The 20,213-nt window shown below is 43.2% G+C and overlaps 1 protein-coding gene across 1 annotated transcript; it reads left to right on the top strand.

Moving 5' to 3' along the window:
• The first annotated feature begins 16,750 nt into the window (after positions 1-16,750).
• Positions 16,751-19,717, top strand: LOC307144478 (GTPase IMAP family member 9-like). The gene is made up of 4 exons (XM_079846875.1): positions 16,751-16,790; positions 16,943-17,013; positions 18,239-18,299; positions 18,455-19,717. The coding sequence occupies exons 2-4, from the start codon at positions 16,948-16,950 to the stop codon at positions 19,282-19,284; spliced, it is 957 nt and encodes a 318-aa protein (XP_079703001.1). The 5' UTR covers positions 16,751-16,790; positions 16,943-16,947; the 3' UTR covers positions 19,285-19,717.
• Positions 19,718-20,213: the final 496 nt, after the last annotated feature.

Below are 20,213 nucleotides of genomic sequence, written 5' to 3'. Positions count from 1 at the left end.
GCAGAGGAAGCGTCCCGAGAGAAACACAGCTCAGAATGACAGAAAGAGTGACTGTGATCTTCTCCTCGCTCATACACACGCCTCCTCTTGTAATGTTATACGAGTGTATGGGACGCTCAAGGGGTGTAGTCAACATTTCAGACAATACTGAACAAAACAGATGATCTTTAACTAGGAAATGAATATAATATCTTATAATCTAGTATAACTAGGGGAGACCGGGGACAGTTGCAACACATTTAGCTTTTCTCTCAGTTACTCAGAGACTATTTGGACTAGACCAACCAAATTTGTATATATTAATAAAACATCATATAATTATTATCAGTGTTAAATCATACAGTTCTGTAAAGCTTCATTACAGAGATTAATTCAAAACATGCTCAATACGAACAAACAGTGAATTTGGTGAATATTCTGCTGTTAGACAAATATTCACGCATCGTTCTAAAGAGAAAACAGTTTCTGTCCCGCGTCACAAGAACTCTCTGATTATGATGTATGAAACATCTGAATGAATCACTTCAAACCAAACCTCAATGTGGTGCTGAGTCAACCTGACACTTTCTTAGACAGAAGCTGGAAACTCCATATCAACAGCAAACAGAACAGTGGTGTAGTTTTTGCATTTAAAATATGCACAAAGATTTTACAACACACACACACACACACACACACACACACACACACACACACACACACACACACACACACACACACACACACACACACAAACACTCATATACACACACATACACAAACGGTAACACTTTACGGTAAGGGTACATGAATTATCATGAATTCATGTATAAATTCATGCATGAAATATGCATTAATTCATGCATTAATATCTCATGAATCATCAGGAACTAACACGAGTTCAACGTTTTTCATTCATGACTTCATGGATGAACAACACCTTAATTAAAACATTAACTAAGATGAGTACATCATCATGAATTATGATTTATTACGCATGATCATGATGTTTTCTTTGTTCACACAAAAAATTGGTCTTTACCACCCATTGTGGATAAAGCTATGGTTATGGTACATGAATCATCATGAATTCATGCATAAAAAAGTATTAATTCATGCATGCAAGACTACTATTCAAATTATTAAAGGAATGTACAAAAATCCACATTATCTAATGCATGCATACAGGCTAGAACAGTATATCAATTAATGTGAGAACTTTTTTTCTGAATTATGATCTGAGTTATCCAGCATGTTCATGTCTTCTTCATAGCCTGCAGGTAAATGGACAGACCCCAAAATTGGCCAATCACAGCACATAACATACGAATTCTGTTGGCATTCAAATACAGTAGTCATCATTAACTAAGCATTATTTATCAGTGACTTCATCATGTGTGTGGCCCCTCAACTAAAGTGGTGACTTGGTGCTTTGAAACACTGATGAACAATGTGTTTTCATTATGATCTGAGTTATCCAGCATGTTCATGTCTTCTTCATAGCCTGCAGGTAAATGGACAGACCCCCAAATTGGCCAATCACAGCACATAACATACGAATTCTGTTGGCATTCAAATACAGTAGTCATCATTAACTAAGCATTATTTATCAATGACTTCATCATGTGTGTGGCCCCTCAACTAAAGTGGTGTATGAAAACTGGAAAATGTTTTGTTGAAATGTTCAGTATTGGCTGACTTGAGTACATGAAAATAAAGAAATATTTTCATTAGTCTGCACAATTGGTGTCATGTGGTGTTTACACTCTCTGTGTAAATGCTAAAGGTGTTTTAGGTTGAGCACAGGAGTGTTTAACTGATTCAGACAGAATCAGACCATGATGGTTGTATTTATGTTATGACAACAAAAGAATGTTTTATAAGACATTGTATAGTTTCGACGAAAGTGTTCCATTTTGCAAATGATCTGAGGTGTTGTGCTAATTGTGTGAAGGGGTTTGAAAAACCGGGCCCTGTTTTCAAAATTGTGTTTCACGAGTTCACACTTACAAATAAGTCAGATAGAATAAATGCATATTTGGCGTGCTGTCCGAGGAGAGGGCTCCGGGCTCGGTATTTGGCCTGAACCCAGAGTACTCCCCCCGTATTCCTGGCTGTGAAAGAACAAGCCAAGAGTGAGGAGTTGGGGTGGTGGAGGGATGCTGAAAACTGTCAAGGAAGTTAGATGAGTTGACAGTGAATATATATATGCTCCCTCTCATGCTGATAGGGTAGACATGGTAATTGTTTGATGAGTTGATTGATTGATTGCTTGATTGCTTGATTATTTGAACGTGCTCCTCCCGAACTTTGTTAATAAAACATCATTTAAGCAATTGAAAAAAACTGTAATGTAAAATCAGCAGGTTTTTGTCATCTTTGTGTCACGGTGCACAACACGTTTAATGGAAACGTCTCGGTTACGTATGTAACCCTCGTTCCCTGAGTAGGGAACGGAGACGTTACGTCGGATGACGACGAATGGGGTTTCGCTTAGAAATCCTATCATCTTTGAGTATTAAAACACAAGCCAATGGCAAAGAAATGCCATGGGTCTGCGGAATTTGCATAGCGTAACTCCGCCCCGCCCTGGGGGTATAAAGGAAGTCGCTGGCAACATGCAGATATGTCTTCGCTGAGGAGCCGAGACTGAACTCAGGCGTTCCAGTGGTACAGCGGAAGTGGCAGGGAGACGTAACGTCTCCGTTCCCTACTCAGGGAACGAGGGTTACATAAGTAACCGAGACGTTCCCTTTCGTTGTCACTCCGAGTTACGTCGGATGACGACGAATGGGGTTCCCGTATAATCATGCCACCTCTCGACTGTCTTCCAGTGCCCTGCGTAAGTCTGAGCTCCCTGTCGTGAGACTAGCACGGACGAAGGAGTCCTACTTAACACAGGAATACCAAGGTACACTGGGAAGCATATCCAGTGGAAATATGCAATCATGCCCAACCCGAAGGGGGGGACTTGGAATACACATATGACCCCGAAGGGCTGCATACGGAGTAACACTGGGGTGTCCAGCCGCAGGTGGAATATTTCAACCCCAGGGGTGGCAAGGTGGCTTGCCAAGGGAAAGACACATGCTCAAAGAGGCTTACAGTGGAATACACATGTGGGGGTCGCCCGAAGGGAACCATGCACATGGAGACACCTAGCCAAGCGCGAAGCTGCCAGTGGCATAACTCTGGCGTTGACGTCGTCAGTGCTGGAGGAGACTCAGGGCTTATGAGGCTCACCTGAGGAATATCGCACGTATCCCGTCCGTGGAGAGGAATGGCGAGCAAGCGAAGACACCTGAGCAGAATCTAGCACCGGCTAGTTGAAGCGAGTACATGAGAAGAAACGGGCTCTACTCGGAGATTGTAGAATCTCGCGTGTTAGGTGTCGCCCAGCCTGCAGCTCTGCAGATGTCTGTTAGCGAGGCGCCAAGCGCTAGAGCCCAAGAGGATGCCACACTCCGAGTGGAGTGGGCCGTCACACCAAGGGGGCATGGTCGACCTTGCTGCTGGTAAGCCAAAGCAATGGCGTCCACTATCCAGTGAGACAACCTTTGCTTGGAGAGAGCCTTTCCCTTCAGCTTCCCACCATAACAGACAAAGAGCTGGTCTGAGGTCCTGAAACACTGCGTTCTGTCTACGTAAGCACGAAGGGCGCGTACTGGACAGAGCAGTGCCAAGGCTGGGTCTGCTTCCTCCAAGGGCAGCGCTTGCAGGTTCACTACCTGGTCTCGAAAGGGTGTGGTAGGAACCTTGGGCACATATCCAAGCCGGGGTCTCAGGATCACGTGAGAGTTAGCCGGCCCGAATTCCAGGCACGCTTCGTCAACCGAAAATGCCTGCAGGTCCCCTACCCTCTTGATGGAGGCCAATGCAACCAGGAGCGCTGTCTTCATTGACAGGAACTTAAGCTCCACTGATTGCAGAGGCTCTAAGGGAGCACTCTGCAGGGCAGTTAAGACCACTGAGAGGTCCCAAGAGGGTACGAGGGGAGGACGAGGAGGATTCAATCTCCTGGCTCCCCTCAGGAACCTGACGATCAGGTCGTGCTTCCCCAAGGACTTACCATCAACTGCGTCATGATGTGCGGCAATGGCGGCAACATACACTTTCAGGGTGGAGGGAGACAGCCTTCGCTCCAACCCTTCTTGCAGGAAGGAAAGCACTGCACTGATGGGGCATTTCGTGGGTTCTAGATTTTTAGAAGAACACCAGTTGACGAAGAGGTTCCACTTCAACGCATAGACATGTCTCGTGGACGATGCTCTAGCGGAAGTGACGGTAGCCACCACCGCTGGTGGTAGGGTACTCAAACCTACCTCGTTTGCCATAAGGTGCCCCGTCCCTGAGAAAGCAGGTCCTTCCTCAGGGGAATAGGCCAGGGAGGTGTTGTCGCGAGGAGAACTAGTTCTGAGAACCAGGTGCGGTTGTGCCAATACGGGGCAACCAAATTACCTGCTCCTCGTCCTCCCTGATCTTGCGCAAGAAGGCTCACTGGGGGAAACGCATACTTGCGGAGGCCCCACGGCCAGCTGTGCGCCAGTGCATCCGTGCCGAGCGTGCCCTCGGTCAGGGAATAAAACAGGTCGCAGTGGGACGAGTCGTGGGAGGCAAACAGATCTACCTCTGCGTCGCCGAACTGATCCCAAATCAGCTGGACCATCTGGGGATGGAGTCGCCACTCTCCAGCGAGAGGCCGAACTCGAGACAGCTCGTCGGCCGCCTGGTTCAGGTGTCCCGGGATATAAATGGCTCGAAGCGACCTCAGATGCTTCTGACTCCATATGAGGAGGTGGCGGGCGAGTTGCGACATACGGCGGGAGCGTAGACCACCTTGATGGTTGATGTACGCTACTGTGGCGGTATTGTCTGATCAGACTAGTACGTGTTGACCCTTGAGCAACGCCCGAAAGCGGTGCAGGGCAAGGCGTACAGCCAGCAACTCGAGGCAATTGACATGCCAAAGGCGCTGGGGTCCTGTCCAGGAGCCCGCGGCAGCATGTCCATTGCACATGGCACCCCAACCCGTGGCGGAGGCATCTGTTGATACAACAACATGCCTGGAAGCTCGTTCTAAGGGAACTCCAGCCCGTAGAAAATTGAGGTTCGACCACGGGGGGAAGGTCTGACGGCAGGCCGGAGTCACTGGAACTCGGAGCTTGCCGTGTTGCCATGCCCACCTCGGGACTCGATCGTGAAGCCAAAGCAGAAGCGGTCTCATATGAAGCACCCCGAGCGGCGTTACTGCGGCTGCGGATGCCATATGCCCCAGGAGCCTCTGAAACAGTTTCAGTGGAACCGCACTCTTGCCCTCGAATTGGCGAAGACAAGTCAGCAGTGACTGCGCGCGCTCGCTCGTAAGCTGCGCGCACATGGCGACCGAGTCGATCTTCATACCGAGAAAAGAGATCCTCTGCATGGGGCAGAGTTTGCTCTTCTCCCAGTTGACCCGAAGGCCCAGACGAGCTAGGTGCCGGAGCACAAGATCCCTGTGTTCGCAAACCTGATCTCGAGAGTGAGCTAGGATCAGCCAGTCGTCGAGATAGTTCAGGATGCGAACCCCGTGTTCTCGTAAGGGAACAAGGGCTGCCTCGACGACCTTCGTGAAGACGCGAGGAGACAGGGTCAGCCCGAAAGGGAGAACCGCATACTGGTATGCCTGCCCCTCGAAAGCAAACCGAAGAAACGGTCTGTGTCGAGGAAGAATGGAGACATGGAAGTAGGCGTCCTTCAGGTCGATCGCTGCAAACCAATCCTGTGGCCACACACACTCGAAAATGCGTTTGGCCGTGAGCATCTTGAACGGCAGCCTGTGAAGGGAGCGGTTCAGGACGCACAGGTCCAGGATCGGTCGTAACACACCCGATTACTTTGGAACAATGAAGTAAGGGCTGTAGAAGCCGGACCTCATTTCGGCTGGAGGGACAATCTCGATCGCACCCTTCGCCAGTAGGGTGGCGACCTCCGCTCTCATGACAGGGGCATTGCCACCGACCATAGTGAAGCGGACTCCGCTGTAGCGGGGAGGAGATCGCGCGAACTGAATCGCGTAGCCGAGCCTGATGGTTCTCGCGACCCAGCGGGACAGTCTGGGAAGCTCTAGCCAGGCTTCCAGAAAGTGCACCAGCGGGGTCATACGAACCACAGACGTACCGTCGGGGGTGCAGCGAGGCGGAATGACCGGCCCAGGCGTGGGTGGCATAGCGGCCCGGTGCGGGGGCATGGTCATTAGCCGCGTCCTGCCAGAGAAGGCCAGGGGAGGACCAGCGTCCCACGGGGGCGTGCTCTGGCAGGGGTCTGGCGACAGAGGGGGATGAGAGGAGCGTGGCCCGTGGGCGGCGCGTGCTGTCATCCACAGCCTCTTGGGGCTCAGAGAAAGAGCATCAGTTCTTTTGTAGAGATTCTGCCCCAGCCCTCCAGCAGGGGAAGGAGTGGTCCTGCTACCAGCTCCTGAAGAACTGAGCCCTAACTCCAAGCTGCCTGTCTCAGGTTTGTGCTGCTCAGCCAGGTGTTTGCCAGCTAAGGGGCAGAGACAGGCAGTGCCAGCCTCCAGCGACCTCCTCGTGCTCGGACCGGTGAAGGCTCGAGGGAAGGAGTCGCATGGAGGTTGCGTCGGCGGGAAGCGGACTGAGCAGACCACACCAACGGATGACCGTCAGTGCAGAGCCTCAGTCCGCTTCTGGATTGATCGAAGACTGTTGGGCGCAGTCCTCAACCACACCGCCGACCAGGCTGCCCGCCTCAAGGGTGCTGCTTAGGCTGACGTGGCAGTCTAAGGGGCAGAGACGGGCAGCGCCACCCTCCTGCGACTTCCTCCTACTCAGAGCTGGTGAAGGCCCGAGGGGAGCAGCTGCATGGAGGGGGCCTTGGCGGGAAGAAGACTAAGGAGACCGCACGGATGGATGACCATCGGTACAGAACCTGAGTCTGCTTCAGGTGGCCGAAGCCACACCGCCAAAGAGCTCAGCCTGGGACATGGGGGAGCTGAGAAAATTAATTCTCAGACCCTACCACATCAACCTGGCTAAGCCCATGTCTGGACCACATAGTGGACATCACCTGACCCAGGATCACGCAGGTACCGATGTCGCCCGAGAGCGAGGTCAGTAGTGTGCGCGGCGGAACAACCAGGCCGGGCATGGGAGGCATAGCGTCCCAGCATAGGGGCGTGGTTAAAATTTTCCGCGTTCTGCCAGGGTTGGCCAGGGAAGGACTAGCGTTCCACTGCGGCCGGTTTGACAGAACTCCCGGGACAGCACTGCATCGAAGGCGCAGGCAACACAGTACTGCATGACCGTGCCACGATAGTGACAGGGAACATACAGACCATAATCACCGTGCGATCGAAAGCAGCGAAGGCGGAGGACACCCGCGAGCCGCGAAAGTCACGTGGAGTCTCGCGCAGCGCAGGCGTCCTGATGCACGTCCGGGAGAAGCTTACAGCGCTCGGGGGGAGGGCAGGGCCACTCCAGCCGATGCTTTCAGCTGCCCGGGAAAGCATGGCTGACAGCTCTGGATCGGTCCCGGCAACGATGGCACTCCCGTGGGAGGCAACGCAGTCGAAACTTCATTTCCAGAGGAATCAAGCCCGCCTTGTGATGCTGTGAGTGCATGGTCTGCGATGTGGAGGGGGGTGTGGCCCGAGGAATTGACTCGTCGGTTGTTGTGCCACACCAAACCCTCAGATCACCCTGGCCACCAGCCAAAGTATCCCTTCTCGAGGAAGAGATAAATTGGGGTGTGGCAGAGGGGACTCTACTCACATGGAGATCATTGAGTCTTGATCTATAAACATCGCGATGGTCATGTTCCCGCAATGAAAACATGACTCATCAACGAGCGCTGCCAAGCGTGATTAAGCCCAACACGCAAAACAGCGCTCGCGACCGTTAGGCAGATGACCGCACAGTGCGCACACACATCCAGAAAATACACGGGCGAACCGCCTTGAAAAAGACAGCGGAAAAGCTCAGCAGAGTGCTGAAGCGCCCAGGGAGAAACACACTCACTGTCGGCAGATTACTGCACAAATCAGCAGCAGGAAATGCGATCTCGCTGGAAAGCGCCGTCACACAAACACACTGAAGAGCCGCTCGTCTCGAAGAGATTTGAGATGACACTCAAAAGGCTTGTGGAGTGCAGTACTGAACTTGGCTCTGAAGCGAAAACATATCTGCATGTTGCCAGCGACTTCCTTTATACCCCCAGGGCGGGGCGGAGTTACGCTATGCAAATTCCGCAGACCCATGGCATTTCTTTGCCATTGGCTCGTGTTTTAATACTCGAAGATGATAGGATTTCTAAGCGAAACCCCATTTGTCGTCATCCGACGTAACTCGGAGTGACAACGAAAGGGAACCTCAGTATCTCGACTCAGGATGGTTTCAGCTCCTGGAATAAAAACTGATCTCGAGTTTCAAGGTACAGAAACATTCATGTCCCGTCGGCTTAGAGTTTAAGACCAAATGATCAAGATCTCTTAAAGCTGCACTTTAGGCTCAGTTTACACTGAGAGGGTTACAGTGAGTCTAACTCTTTAAAGGGTCCTGGTTAACTTTTGCCTCTTGTGTTTACTGTTTTACAGCACTAGTGCAAAATGTGTTTTATTGAGTGAGAATGTGTGTAGAGTTTTACAGAAAGAGTGCATGAGGTTGAGCGAGTATATAAACGTAAACCACACAGGAAATTTAACCTGAGCTTTAACCGGATCTGTTTCTCCCTGTTGAAGAGTGTTGAGTCTTTTCTTGTGGTCGACTTGTTGTCGAGTGGAGGTCTTGTGCGGTTTAGGGTAATTCCCAGAAAGGCTTGTTGCTCAACACTGAAAATAAGCCGTTAATGCTATATTTTTAACTCTAGTTATTTTTTGTACTTTTGATGCTTGCGATTCTTATTTTGAGGAATATGTTTTATTCTCAGTGAATTTCTTAAAGCATCTGAGAGTTGTGTTTGAGAGCAGTTCGTGTGTAAATGGAGAGTTTTTCGAGGGAACAGTAGTGAGGTCATCCTGTGGATTAAACACTTCAGTGCATTATATGTTTGCCCGGTTTCACAGACTAAAATGCAAATTATTGTGTAAAACCGTGTTAAAAAAAATAAAAAAATAAAAAAAATAATTCACTCTGAAAATGCAACAATATGCTTTAAAAAAAAGGGTCATAATGAGATGATATTATTCTACTGCCAGTTCAACCATCAAACGTCCCCCAGAGGCGAGTGTAGTGGGAACACAAGTGTAGTTTATCTGAACCCTGAACCACACAGACTCTCCAACAGCGGATACACAATCAATACTAGACACAATGACACATGAGGGCTCTTTACACACACTGAACAACTCCAGGGACACAGTTAGCAACAGTTTGTTAATGTGACAATACATTGTGTTAGTTTCATTTCCCAAATAACCAGTGGAGGAATGTACCGACACACATTTACTCTGGATTAAAGTATAAATTTGAAGAACTTTAGATTGTTACTCGACTCCACTTCATCTCAGAGGCAAATATTGTATGAAAAAAGACTTTTTACACATGGATATTAGATTTTGATATTATAAAAATATGAACAGTATACAATAGAAACACAAAATATAAAAAATATATATAAAATTTAAAAATATATAATATGTCTCATAGATCAGGGATAGACGAGGTTCGGTCCTGGAGGGCCGCTGTCCTGCAGAGTTTAGCGCAAAACGGTTTTGCATGTTACAATATTTTATGGTTAGATTTTTGAAGATGTGAGTTAATTTAATTTATTCTTCCCTCTTTCTGAGAACATGTCAGTGACTGGCAGCCGTCGCCTGAGTCCGCCCTGCAAACCTGTTAGTGGACAGTGACCTTTCCTGGACCTCTCATGTATTATATCTGCAGCAAAGCACCGCAGAGAATCTACTTTTTAAGGAGACTTTGGTCATCCTGAGCGATCAGTGAAATCCTGGCTCTTTTCTTTGTGTCAACCATTCAAAGCTTTCTGCATATGGAGGCGCAGTGGTCTGGGGGTCTCTCCGCTCATCTGAAGGCCAGGACTCTACGGCTCCTGGGAATCTGTTCCAGACTGGTGGGACACTCAGTGGAGAACGCGTTCACTGAAAGCCGTGTACTGCACACCGTCAGACTGGATGACCAAATCTCCCAGGACTCTTCCCATGTGTAGCAGCGGGAGTATCAACTCCTGTCCTCCGGGAGGCGCTATAGGATCCCAGAATGCAGAAAGAGCAAATATAAACACTCATTTGTTCCTCTGTCAATATCTCTGCTGGATCAACACGAGAGAGAAAAGAAGTGATAGTTCCCAACAACTTTCACTTTCATCTATATAATATATTTATAACTATTGAAGTCCACTCTTGCAGGGCAGGCCCCATCATATTAATTATCTATTTATGTTTTTACTGATGCTTCTGTGTTTTTAGCTTTTTTAGGTTGTTGTGTTGTAGTTGTTGGAGCTTGTATTGCAAGACAAATTTCCGTGTTCACGGACAATAAAGTGCCATCCATCCATCTTATCATGCAAATGTATGGAACAATATATTTTGTATCATTTACAAATTAATTGACATGCCAAAAAATAAATGTACAGAATAATTTCTTTATTACATTTACAAGTTATAACTTTACAAAAATAATGCACAGAAATTATTTTTTGTTTCATTTAGAAATTATAACTTGTAGATAAAAATAATGTAGGCCTATACGATTGTTTCATTTACATTTATTTGAATTCACATAACCAAAACTTTATTCCTCTACAAATCTGTCAGGAAGAGAAAACACTCTGTCCATTCTCTCTGAGATCTCCTCTCCTCTGTCTCTGAACCCTCATGTCCTCTCGCTGGTCTGAGATGAGGTCGAGAGAAGCGGCTGCACTGAGAGACTCAGGAGGAGAGAAAGAGCAAACCGGACAGATTCTCTGATTTCTCCTCACTGTCTCTGATCCTGTAATATAATCTGATCAGATGAGAGACTCTTTCTGCTTCATATGAGACACATGATGATCCTCATTGAGCTTCAGATCAGATTCTCTGATTTCTCTTCACTGTCTCTGATCCTGAAACTAAAGGCCTTTGAGTTTCACCTCAAATCTACTTCTGACATCTAGTGGACAAAGATGAAAACTGCAGATCATATTCTGTGTGTTAGGAGGAATAGAAAACACACACTCATATTTTCGTCATCTACTGAATTTTTTCGTCAACGATACCAGGGACACCGAAACACCGGGGAACATGAAATTTGGTGGGCATGTAGCCCCACTAGACTTTTATGGAAAAATTTCGTTTGGTCCCCGGGGGCCACTCCCCTCCCCCGCGCTGGGCCCCCCCAAACCCAAAAAATGCAGTTTTTCCTAAATAACTACCTGAACCGTGGCACCGAGGATGAAGAAATTTTTATGGTATGTTGGTCTTAAGGGCCCACATCAACCAGTTGAGATGTTCAGAACTGCACCATATTTCATGTGTATGATTAACTTGACATCCTCTGGGGGTATGCTAAGTTTCGTAAAATTTCATCCATGGGGGGGTATAAAATAAATTCATTTATGTGCACATTTAGTGACTGTACACTCATCGGCCTGTAGATGGTGGTGTTGAGCGAAGGGTTGCTGGTTTAGGATGATACTGTCACTAAGGTTGCCAACTGTCCCGAATTAGGCGGGACGTCCCGCATTTTGGGCCTAATTTATTTGTCCCGTGCGTGACCTCCCGTGTCCCGTTTTTTGACAAGCTGATAAACCACTGACTGATACAACAGCAACAGCAGCAGTGCTGACCACGACACTTGAGAATGATCACCGACACCTGTCATCATCCAATCACAGCTTTTTTTAATCACTGTTTTGAGACAAATCATTGTTTGATTTGCGAACATCCTCTGCCGTCTGGTCGCTTCCGCTTCAAGCCGGACTCGTCTCGCGCTAACGGTAATTTCTTTTCGCTGTCCACGTTTTGATTTCGGCTAATCAATTTTGGCGAATGCAAACAACGTGATTATTGTTCATGAGTCTAACATCCAGCCACGCAAGAAAACATGTAATCTACCTGAGGGAATAATATGCTCAAAAAACATTTCTGATTATTATTAATGTTTTAAAGCTTTTAGAAAGTACATAAAGCTTTTGTAACATTATATCTTAACTGTCACTTTTGATTAATGTAATGCATCCTTGCTGAATAAAAGTAGGCAATTACTTTCTTTATTTTTTTTCCCAAAAAATAATCTTACTAACCCCAAACTTTTGAACTGTAAGCCTAGTGTATAATGTTAAAAAAGCTTTCTATTTTAGATAAATGCTGTTATTTTGAACTATGGTTTGTTTGTAATGTGACTTTTTTCATGTATGACATTAAAATTACTTTTTAGAATTAAATACATAAATAGGTTAAGCAATACAAATGTGTTTATGTCTGATAACCTTTTAAACACAAACTTAACTGCAGACACTGAAATGACGTACACTGTGTGATACAGTACAAATATTTTGAGTGTCCCTCATTTTCCTATAAATAACCACGATTGTCCCGCATTTTCCTTTTCTGAAGTTGCCAACCCTAACTGTCACACACACACATGCAGGAATACAAACAAACGCAAGCATGCACACACACTGACATCCACACGCACAGACACACACCCATACACACACATACAAATCCACATGCACAGACACACACACACAAACACACACGCGCACACACATGTACGCACACAGACACACACATACACACACACACAGAGACAGACATACACATACTACTACTTTTTTTAGGTATATACATAAACACGCAATACAGCCAAATTGCTCCACGTCATTTCTTTTTGTGGAAAGCCAGTGCAGGCCTAGCCTGACTACGTCAGACTTCTTACTTCCGCTCAATTTCATTTCGCTTCTGTACTCAGTCTGAGACAGCGTAATAGCTTTCCGTTTTTCTCCGGCCTGAAAACAGCCGGGCCAATCAACGAACAGAGGGCGGGCTGAGAGCCGTGACGTAGACGCTGATTGTACCGTGGATGCGTAGATTTTTACTTCACATAATCTGCAAAAGTCGCGCACAGCCATGTTCACTCCGGTATTTCGCTCGATGGTTTTGTTTTCGCATCATACATGTGTTTACAGTGGAAGTTAGATGCGGCTGAGCATGCGCATAACACACGCCATAACCAAACGTTATGTGATTGGCTTACGGGTAACCAATGATTTTAAACTTCAGACAAGCGCCCCCCACGAGAGAGAAAACACTTCTCTATTATGCCATTCCAGACTCTGTCTACGAATCAAAGTGAAGTAGCAGAGTTTGGTATTACCAGGCTAGTGCAGGCCTGAGCGGCGGTCATATTTTGTACTGCCATGCGGTACATCTAGTTGTCATTGCGTATGTGTATGCAGCATGAGTCAAATACAAGTCCGTGAACAGTTGTATTTCATTAATTAATCTGACTATGCATCCGTGCATTTAATTGCCATTGGCTCGTGTGATAGTAATAGATCTTAGTAGTATTTTAAGTGATAATTGATTCTATAAACAACTATAAAAGATATTCTTCGGCTCCCCGCACCGAGCGTAATGCGCAAACCGGAAGTGTCTACGCGTACACTCGCTGATCCGAATTCCAAAATGGCGGCCACGTGCAACTAGTCAATTGGGTTGAGATCTGGTGACTGTGGGGGCCATTTTAGTACAGTGAACTCATTGTCATGTTCAAGAAACCAATTTGAAATGATTCGAGCTTTGTGACATGGTGCATTATCCTGCTGGAAGTAGCCATCAGAGGATGGGTACATGGTGGTCATAAAGGGATGGACATGGTCAGAAACAATGCTCAGGTAGGCCGTGGCATTTAAACAATGCCCAATTGGCACTAAGGGGCCTAAAGTGTGCCAAGAAAACATCCCCCACACCATTACACCACCACCACCAGCCTGCACAGTGGTAACAAGGCATGATGGATCCATGTTCTCATTCGGTTTACGCCAAATTCTGACTCTACCATCTGAATGTCTCAACAGAAATCGAGACTCATCAGACCAGGCAACATTTTTCCAGTCTTCAACTGTCCAATTTTGGTGAGCTCGTGCAAATTGTAGCCTCTTTTTCCTATTTGTAGTGGAGATGAGTGGTACCCGGTGGGGTCTTCTGCTGTTGTAGCCCATCCGCCTCAAGGTTGTGCATGTTGTGGCTTCACAAAATATGCTTTGCTGCATACCTCGGTTGTAACGAGTGGTTATTTCAGTTAAAGTTGTTGAAGTATTTTCTTCACATTGTAGCACTATAAACTTAAATTTCTCCGTCATTTATGGTCATACAGAAAAAAGAAATATAAAAAAATAATCTGTGATATTTTTACTTTTGTAGGTGTCCACTTACAATCAAATCAAAACATTGTGCTTTTGTAAAATAAAGAAAATAAACAAGGTGTGCGTTCTGCCTCTCCGTCGCGGTGAACTTTTTTTTCTTGAGCACGTCTATAAACTGAAACAAAACTCAGCGAATACTTGTCACACATTTATGAGCCATACACCTTTATAAACATTTAAGTGTGCACTTTTAAATGATCGGATTCAAACTGAAAACAAATATTCTCTGTTTAAGTAATTTGTATAAAACCAACAAGATGTCCAGCTTCTCAAACGCTTCCTAATTATTTTTTAATTTGAACACGCCCACTCGCGCAGAAGATATTCACATGCAAATCTCCACATGGAACGCGAACGCGCTCGTTACCTCAAAAACAAAACACCAAAAGACTTCACAAGTCTCTGCTTTTCGTCGAGTTTGAAAGACGCGCCGTGAGCTTATGTTGGAATTACCTCAGAAGAAGAAGAACGTGATTTGAAGACAAGAAAGATGTAAGGTAAGAAATTCTTACATATTAGTTTGTTATTGTTGCATAAATTTAACATTGCAGTTGAACTGTTGCTAGATATATGGTGAATATTATAATATTTAGACCCGTGTTTACTGTTACTGTGTTTGTGGATATCTGCTCAAATGTAGATATGTAGGCTATATGGTAAGTTAACCATAATGTTTTATATTTGAGCGCGATCGCGTTTGAATGTATCATATTTGGATCGCGATCGCGTTTGAATGTATCATATTTGGATCGCGATCGCGTTTGAAAAGCACCAAACGGCTTCATGTTTTTACTATTATCTCATTTCATATCATCATAACGAATGGAAACATTTGAAGTAACATGATAATCAATATATTTTTCTCTAGCTTAGTTGTTACTGAAATATTTTGGAAGATTTATAGGCTGATATGGTTATTGTTATTATTATTTTATGCAGCACTGGGCATAGCCTATGCCTACAAGGCTCAACAAACCTGGTGTTCATTATATATTGTTGGAAACATTTATGTGTGTGTGTGTGTGTATTCTGTGAATTTTAAAAAAGCAATTTTAACCAGAAAAATCTCAAATTTATTCCCAAAATCGTGCAGGCCTATAGTTTCTCTTGATATCAGTTTGTTCACTTTTTTTTTTTTTTTTTCAGGGCCCAGATGCCACTCCTGCTGACTTCAACATTCACATGAGTCTCTGTACATGAACACGGTAAAGTGAAAATCCAAAACCTTGGAAATGAAAGGTATGTACAATGTTTTTAGGAATGGCACAAAGGTCTCTGTCTTTGGATAATTGTTTTCAATGAGTGCTTTTTTGTCATTTGTTTTGTATCTTTGGGTTATGTTGTATTGTAAATAAATCCAAAAAATCTAAAAGCCATTCTTTTTTAAATCTCCTCATTCTTTGTGCAAGGTTGCTCAGAATGATAGGGCCTGATAGCTCCTAATAGGGCCGTTAGGGGAGGGTCTTTGTCTTTCTCCGGTGTGAAAAGCTTACATATTAATGAGCTCCCGCATAAAGCTTTTTCACACAAAACACGTCGTAAAATTTTTAAATCAATATATTGTCTTCTCTGAATGAGCAGTCAGGGTGATTTTCACATAGTTTTGGAGCAAATATTCTAGGCTACGTGATACAATTTTCAAAAGTTTTGTGAAGAAATAATCAGTAGGGGTTTCATGGCCTTATTTCAGTGAGAATTTTTTTTTGTATTTTCACAAACCACGCATAAATGTCATTATCTCAAAACTACAAACTTTTACATACATGCTGCTGATATATTATTGTAGTAGAGTTTGTGCTGAATACAGTGTAATTAGACTTTAGCCATGAAAATGTCACAAGTAACAGAAATAAGCACAAATGTCAGAGCATGTCAGAACACCTCCAGGACCCAGAAAACAGCTCAGACCTCAGAGGGTTAAACCCTAGAAATGGTTGTGCGTGAAAATCCCAGTAACTGAGCAGATTGTGAAATACTCAGACCGGCCCGTCTGGCACCAACAACCATGCCACGCTCAAAATTGCTTAAATCACCTTTCTTTCCCATTCTGACATTCAGCTGCAACTGCCATGTGATTGGTTGATTAGATAATTGCATTAATGAGAAATTGAACAGGTGTTCCTAATAATCCTTTAGGTGAGTGTATATAAAGGACTTAATTTATTTTCAACATCACAAAACAGCAAGGACGATCAATGATTGTCTTCAGTTCTAAATCACGGGAATGCAAACAAAAGCCAATATACATTACTTGAAGATAAACAGTGTTGCATTGAGCTATATTGACTTTTTGTCCGGAGATATCAGTAACAGAAAGTGAACCCTTGTCTTTGAGCATGCAGTCTTTATTCGGCTCCTCCCCTTCACAGAGAACTGATATAAATAACAGCGATGAAACTAAAACTGAACAAAGCTGAAGAGATATATTCTGATCAGCACATCTGCACTGAAAGGTAGGATTAAACTTACAGAACTGCCTATTAGCATGAAAAAAATGCAATTCATTTTATACATAAACTGCCAATAATGCTTTATATTTATCACATTAATAAATAAATTATGTTATATTTACATCTTTTTAACACATCCAAATCTCAAACTACAGCTAAAATGAAACTGATTGTATCCAGAACCTGGTTTCTGTCTCTCTGCAGTGGTTTTGCAGTCGGTTCACAGGTAATTATCTCTATGAAAATATAAATGTATATTGTTTGGCTGTTGCTCTTTATGTTCAGAATAGACTGAAATGATATTAGGACTAGAGAACTAGTGCTACAATATGATTCAACCAACAATCACAATCTTTCTGTCAGTATTTAAATATGAAAATCCTCAAGACACAGAGGGAATATTTCTGTCATTCCTGTTAGGCAGTGCTTTAATGATGAATATGTTGCAGTTCAAGTATTTCTATAGAGATGTGTATATACACCACACACTTATACTAATGCCAATATTTACACAATGGTAAGTCAATAACCCGGATGGAACCTTATAGAATGGAAATAAATAACTGTCACGATTTGGTCTTGTCTTGGTCACGTTTCATGTTTCTGTGTCTTGTGATTCTGTTTGTCATCATGTGATCCTGCCAAATGTTCCCTTGTCTGATGTGTCATGTTGTCATTGTTTCATTGTTTCATTGTTCACAGGTGTCCCTTGTCTTGTCATTTATCTGTGTATTTAAGCCCTCATGTTTGCCATGTGTCTTTGTCAAGTATTGTTTCCTGTAACCACTGTTTGTGAGTCATTTTTTCATGGTTTTGAGTTCATGCCACTTCATGCTTTTGTTTTATGTTTTGATTTTATTGAAATAAAGCTGCACTTGGGTTCTCTTTACAACTTTCCTTCAGTGGATCACTTTACAATAACTAGAGTTTGCTCATCTGAGGGTGTCAACATTCATTTTCATATTTTCATCATCTTTAGGACATTTAATATTCTTGTTGATATCTTGTAATTTCATCAAACCGGCTTGAACGTCTTAAATAATCCGACAAATCGTCACAGAATTCACTCCACTGCTAATACAAATATTAAAAGTGAAATTAGGACACGTTTTGATAAAAACAAAAAACATTTTGAAGAGAGAAAAAATAAAAATAATAAACATTTCTTAATTAACAAGATTTTTATTTTAAAACTGCATCTGCTCACCATAACAGTGACATTATTTAAAATCAAATGTTTTCATGCAATGATGATGGGGATTGTCCTAATACCTCTTTCACCAGGGTCAGTTGTAATACTATTAAAAATACATGGACATCAGTTTATTTTTTGTAATTTTTTTTTTCAGGATTTATTTGTTTTTTTAATAAAATTAATAGAATTTACTTGTCCAAAATGATTTGCATACCATCTACTTTCAACCGCTTTCCCCCAAATCCACTTTTTGCAGATTAGGACGACTGAGACCGAAACTTCCCTCAATCAATATGGTCTCGAAGAAAATGGGACTGGTAAAAATCATTATCCTATCCTCTAATGGTGGTTCTTTTTGTGCTTTATATGCATAAACAAAACATAGCTTTAATATAAAATGAAATTATTTTATCTGTCATGAATAACAGAAAATCAATAATAAGCCTTGAATGTGTGATTTGTTATTTAACAGAACAAACTGAGCTCCGGATTGTCCTGGTTGGAAAGACCGGTGTTGGGAAAAGTGCCACCGGAAACACAATCCTGGGAGAAGAAGTCTTCAAATCACGTCTTTCACTTTCATCTGTAACCCGAGAGTCTAAAAAGAAGTTTAGGATTATTTATGGAAGAAAAATTTCAATTATTGACACTCCTGGTCTTTTTGACACAAGTTTGAGTGAAGAAAAGGTAGAGAGAGAAATTAAGACGAGTATATCGTATTCTGCTCCTGGTCCACATGCCATTCTGATTGTTATTAAACTGGAAAGATACACAGAAGAAAATGCAAAAGCAATAGAATACATTGAAAGATTATTTGGTGAAAAAGCATTGCATTACGCCATGGTACTGTTCACTCATGGAGATCAACTTAATGGACAGGACATTAAAACATTTGTGCGCAGCAGTCCAGAATTACACGCATTTGTCAAGAGATGTGAGGGACAATATTTTGTGATTGATAATAAGAAGAAGGATTCAAACCAGGTTATGAAGCTGCTACACAAGATTGATGAAATGGTTATTGATAATGGTGGAGAATATTACACTAATGACTTGCTTCAGGAGGCAGAGAGAGCAATTGAGGAAGAGAAACAACGGATCCTGAAAAAGAATGAAGAACAACTAAAGAGGGAATTAGAGGCTCTAAAGTACAGATTTCAAGGGGCAGAACTAGAGAAAACGCAAGCAGAATTAACAAAGTATCAGGAGGAAATGGCAAGAATTCGAGCTGAGCAAAACAATGGTTTCATTCAGAAATTAGTAAAGGTGGTTAATGATTTTGTCAATTTGTTTTTAGTATAAATGTTTAGTTTCATTCTATTATTCCCATGTTTGATCTTCACTAAGATATCTCAGTATAAGAGCAGAGGTTAAAACTATTTTGTTTAGGTTTTTTAAAGAGGTCTTATTGATAAATCATGGTCTGATTCTGCTGAAACATCCAACAATTGAAGAGAGAAACTAAAATTCCTGAATTTCTCGATTGTACTGTATTCCTCACAAAGCTATAAATGAAGTCTGTCTACTTTCAAATGTAGAGGATGAAAGGCTTAGCTTGTTCAAATTCATTGTAAACATTGTACTTTTTATTAGCTTTATTACTATGTGTATGTAAACAGTCATTCTGTGATAGTTGGTGTCTTTTTCAGGTTTTTTTCTTCTTTGAGTCTTAATATTGAATATGATTTTTATGGCATATGCAACAGTTACATATTAAACATTTTTTACACGTTGCATATATTTTGCTTTCATTAATGTTCTCATATTGCCACTGCACGGGTTATCTAAAGCTTGACCAGAAATATTCTGCATCACTGAACTGATGGATCGAATGAATGGATCTGAGTCAAGTTAACAATAGAATAGTTGTGAGATTTGCACATGCAACAGCTTTTCTATGTGTAATGATATAATTCATCTCTGTGGTAGCGCTTCATAACTTCATCTCTATTAACTAATGGCAATAATCATGGCAATAAGTGCTTTGCTTTTAGAGAGAAAATTGCTCTTTCTTATAAAGAAACAAATCATACACTGTAGGAGCCATTTGTTGTATGGTAAAGTTTTTGTCCACTGGGTGGTGCTGTGGCTGTGTATAATTAGAGGATAATTAGATGTAATATAATATAATAGATGAGTATAATTAGAGCACCTGAGCAACAGGTGTGCGGTTGGCTATTGGGAAGCACACAGGTTTTGACCACACAGCAAGGGGGATTTTAGTCTTATGC

This window comes from Squalius cephalus (assembly GCF_949319135.1).
Source record: "Squalius cephalus genome assembly, chromosome: 17".
Lineage (NCBI taxonomy): Eukaryota > Metazoa > Chordata > Actinopteri > Cypriniformes > Leuciscidae > Squalius > Squalius cephalus.
The sequence above is the reverse complement of the archived record's forward strand: the minus strand, read 5'-3'. Positions and strand labels throughout refer to the sequence as shown.

Coding starts and splice junctions, on each gene's coding strand:
- LOC307144478 (XM_079846875.1), top strand. CDS start 16,948: ATGAAACTGATTGTATCCAGAACCTGGTTTCTGTCTCTCTGCAGTGGT. Junction 17,014..18,238: donor GTTTTGCAGTCGGTTCACAG/GTAATTATCTCT, acceptor CACTTTTTGCAG/ATTAGGACGACTGAGACCGA. Junction 18,300..18,454: donor TCTCGAAGAAAATGGGACTG/GTAAAAATCATT, acceptor GTTATTTAACAG/AACAAACTGAGCTCCGGATT.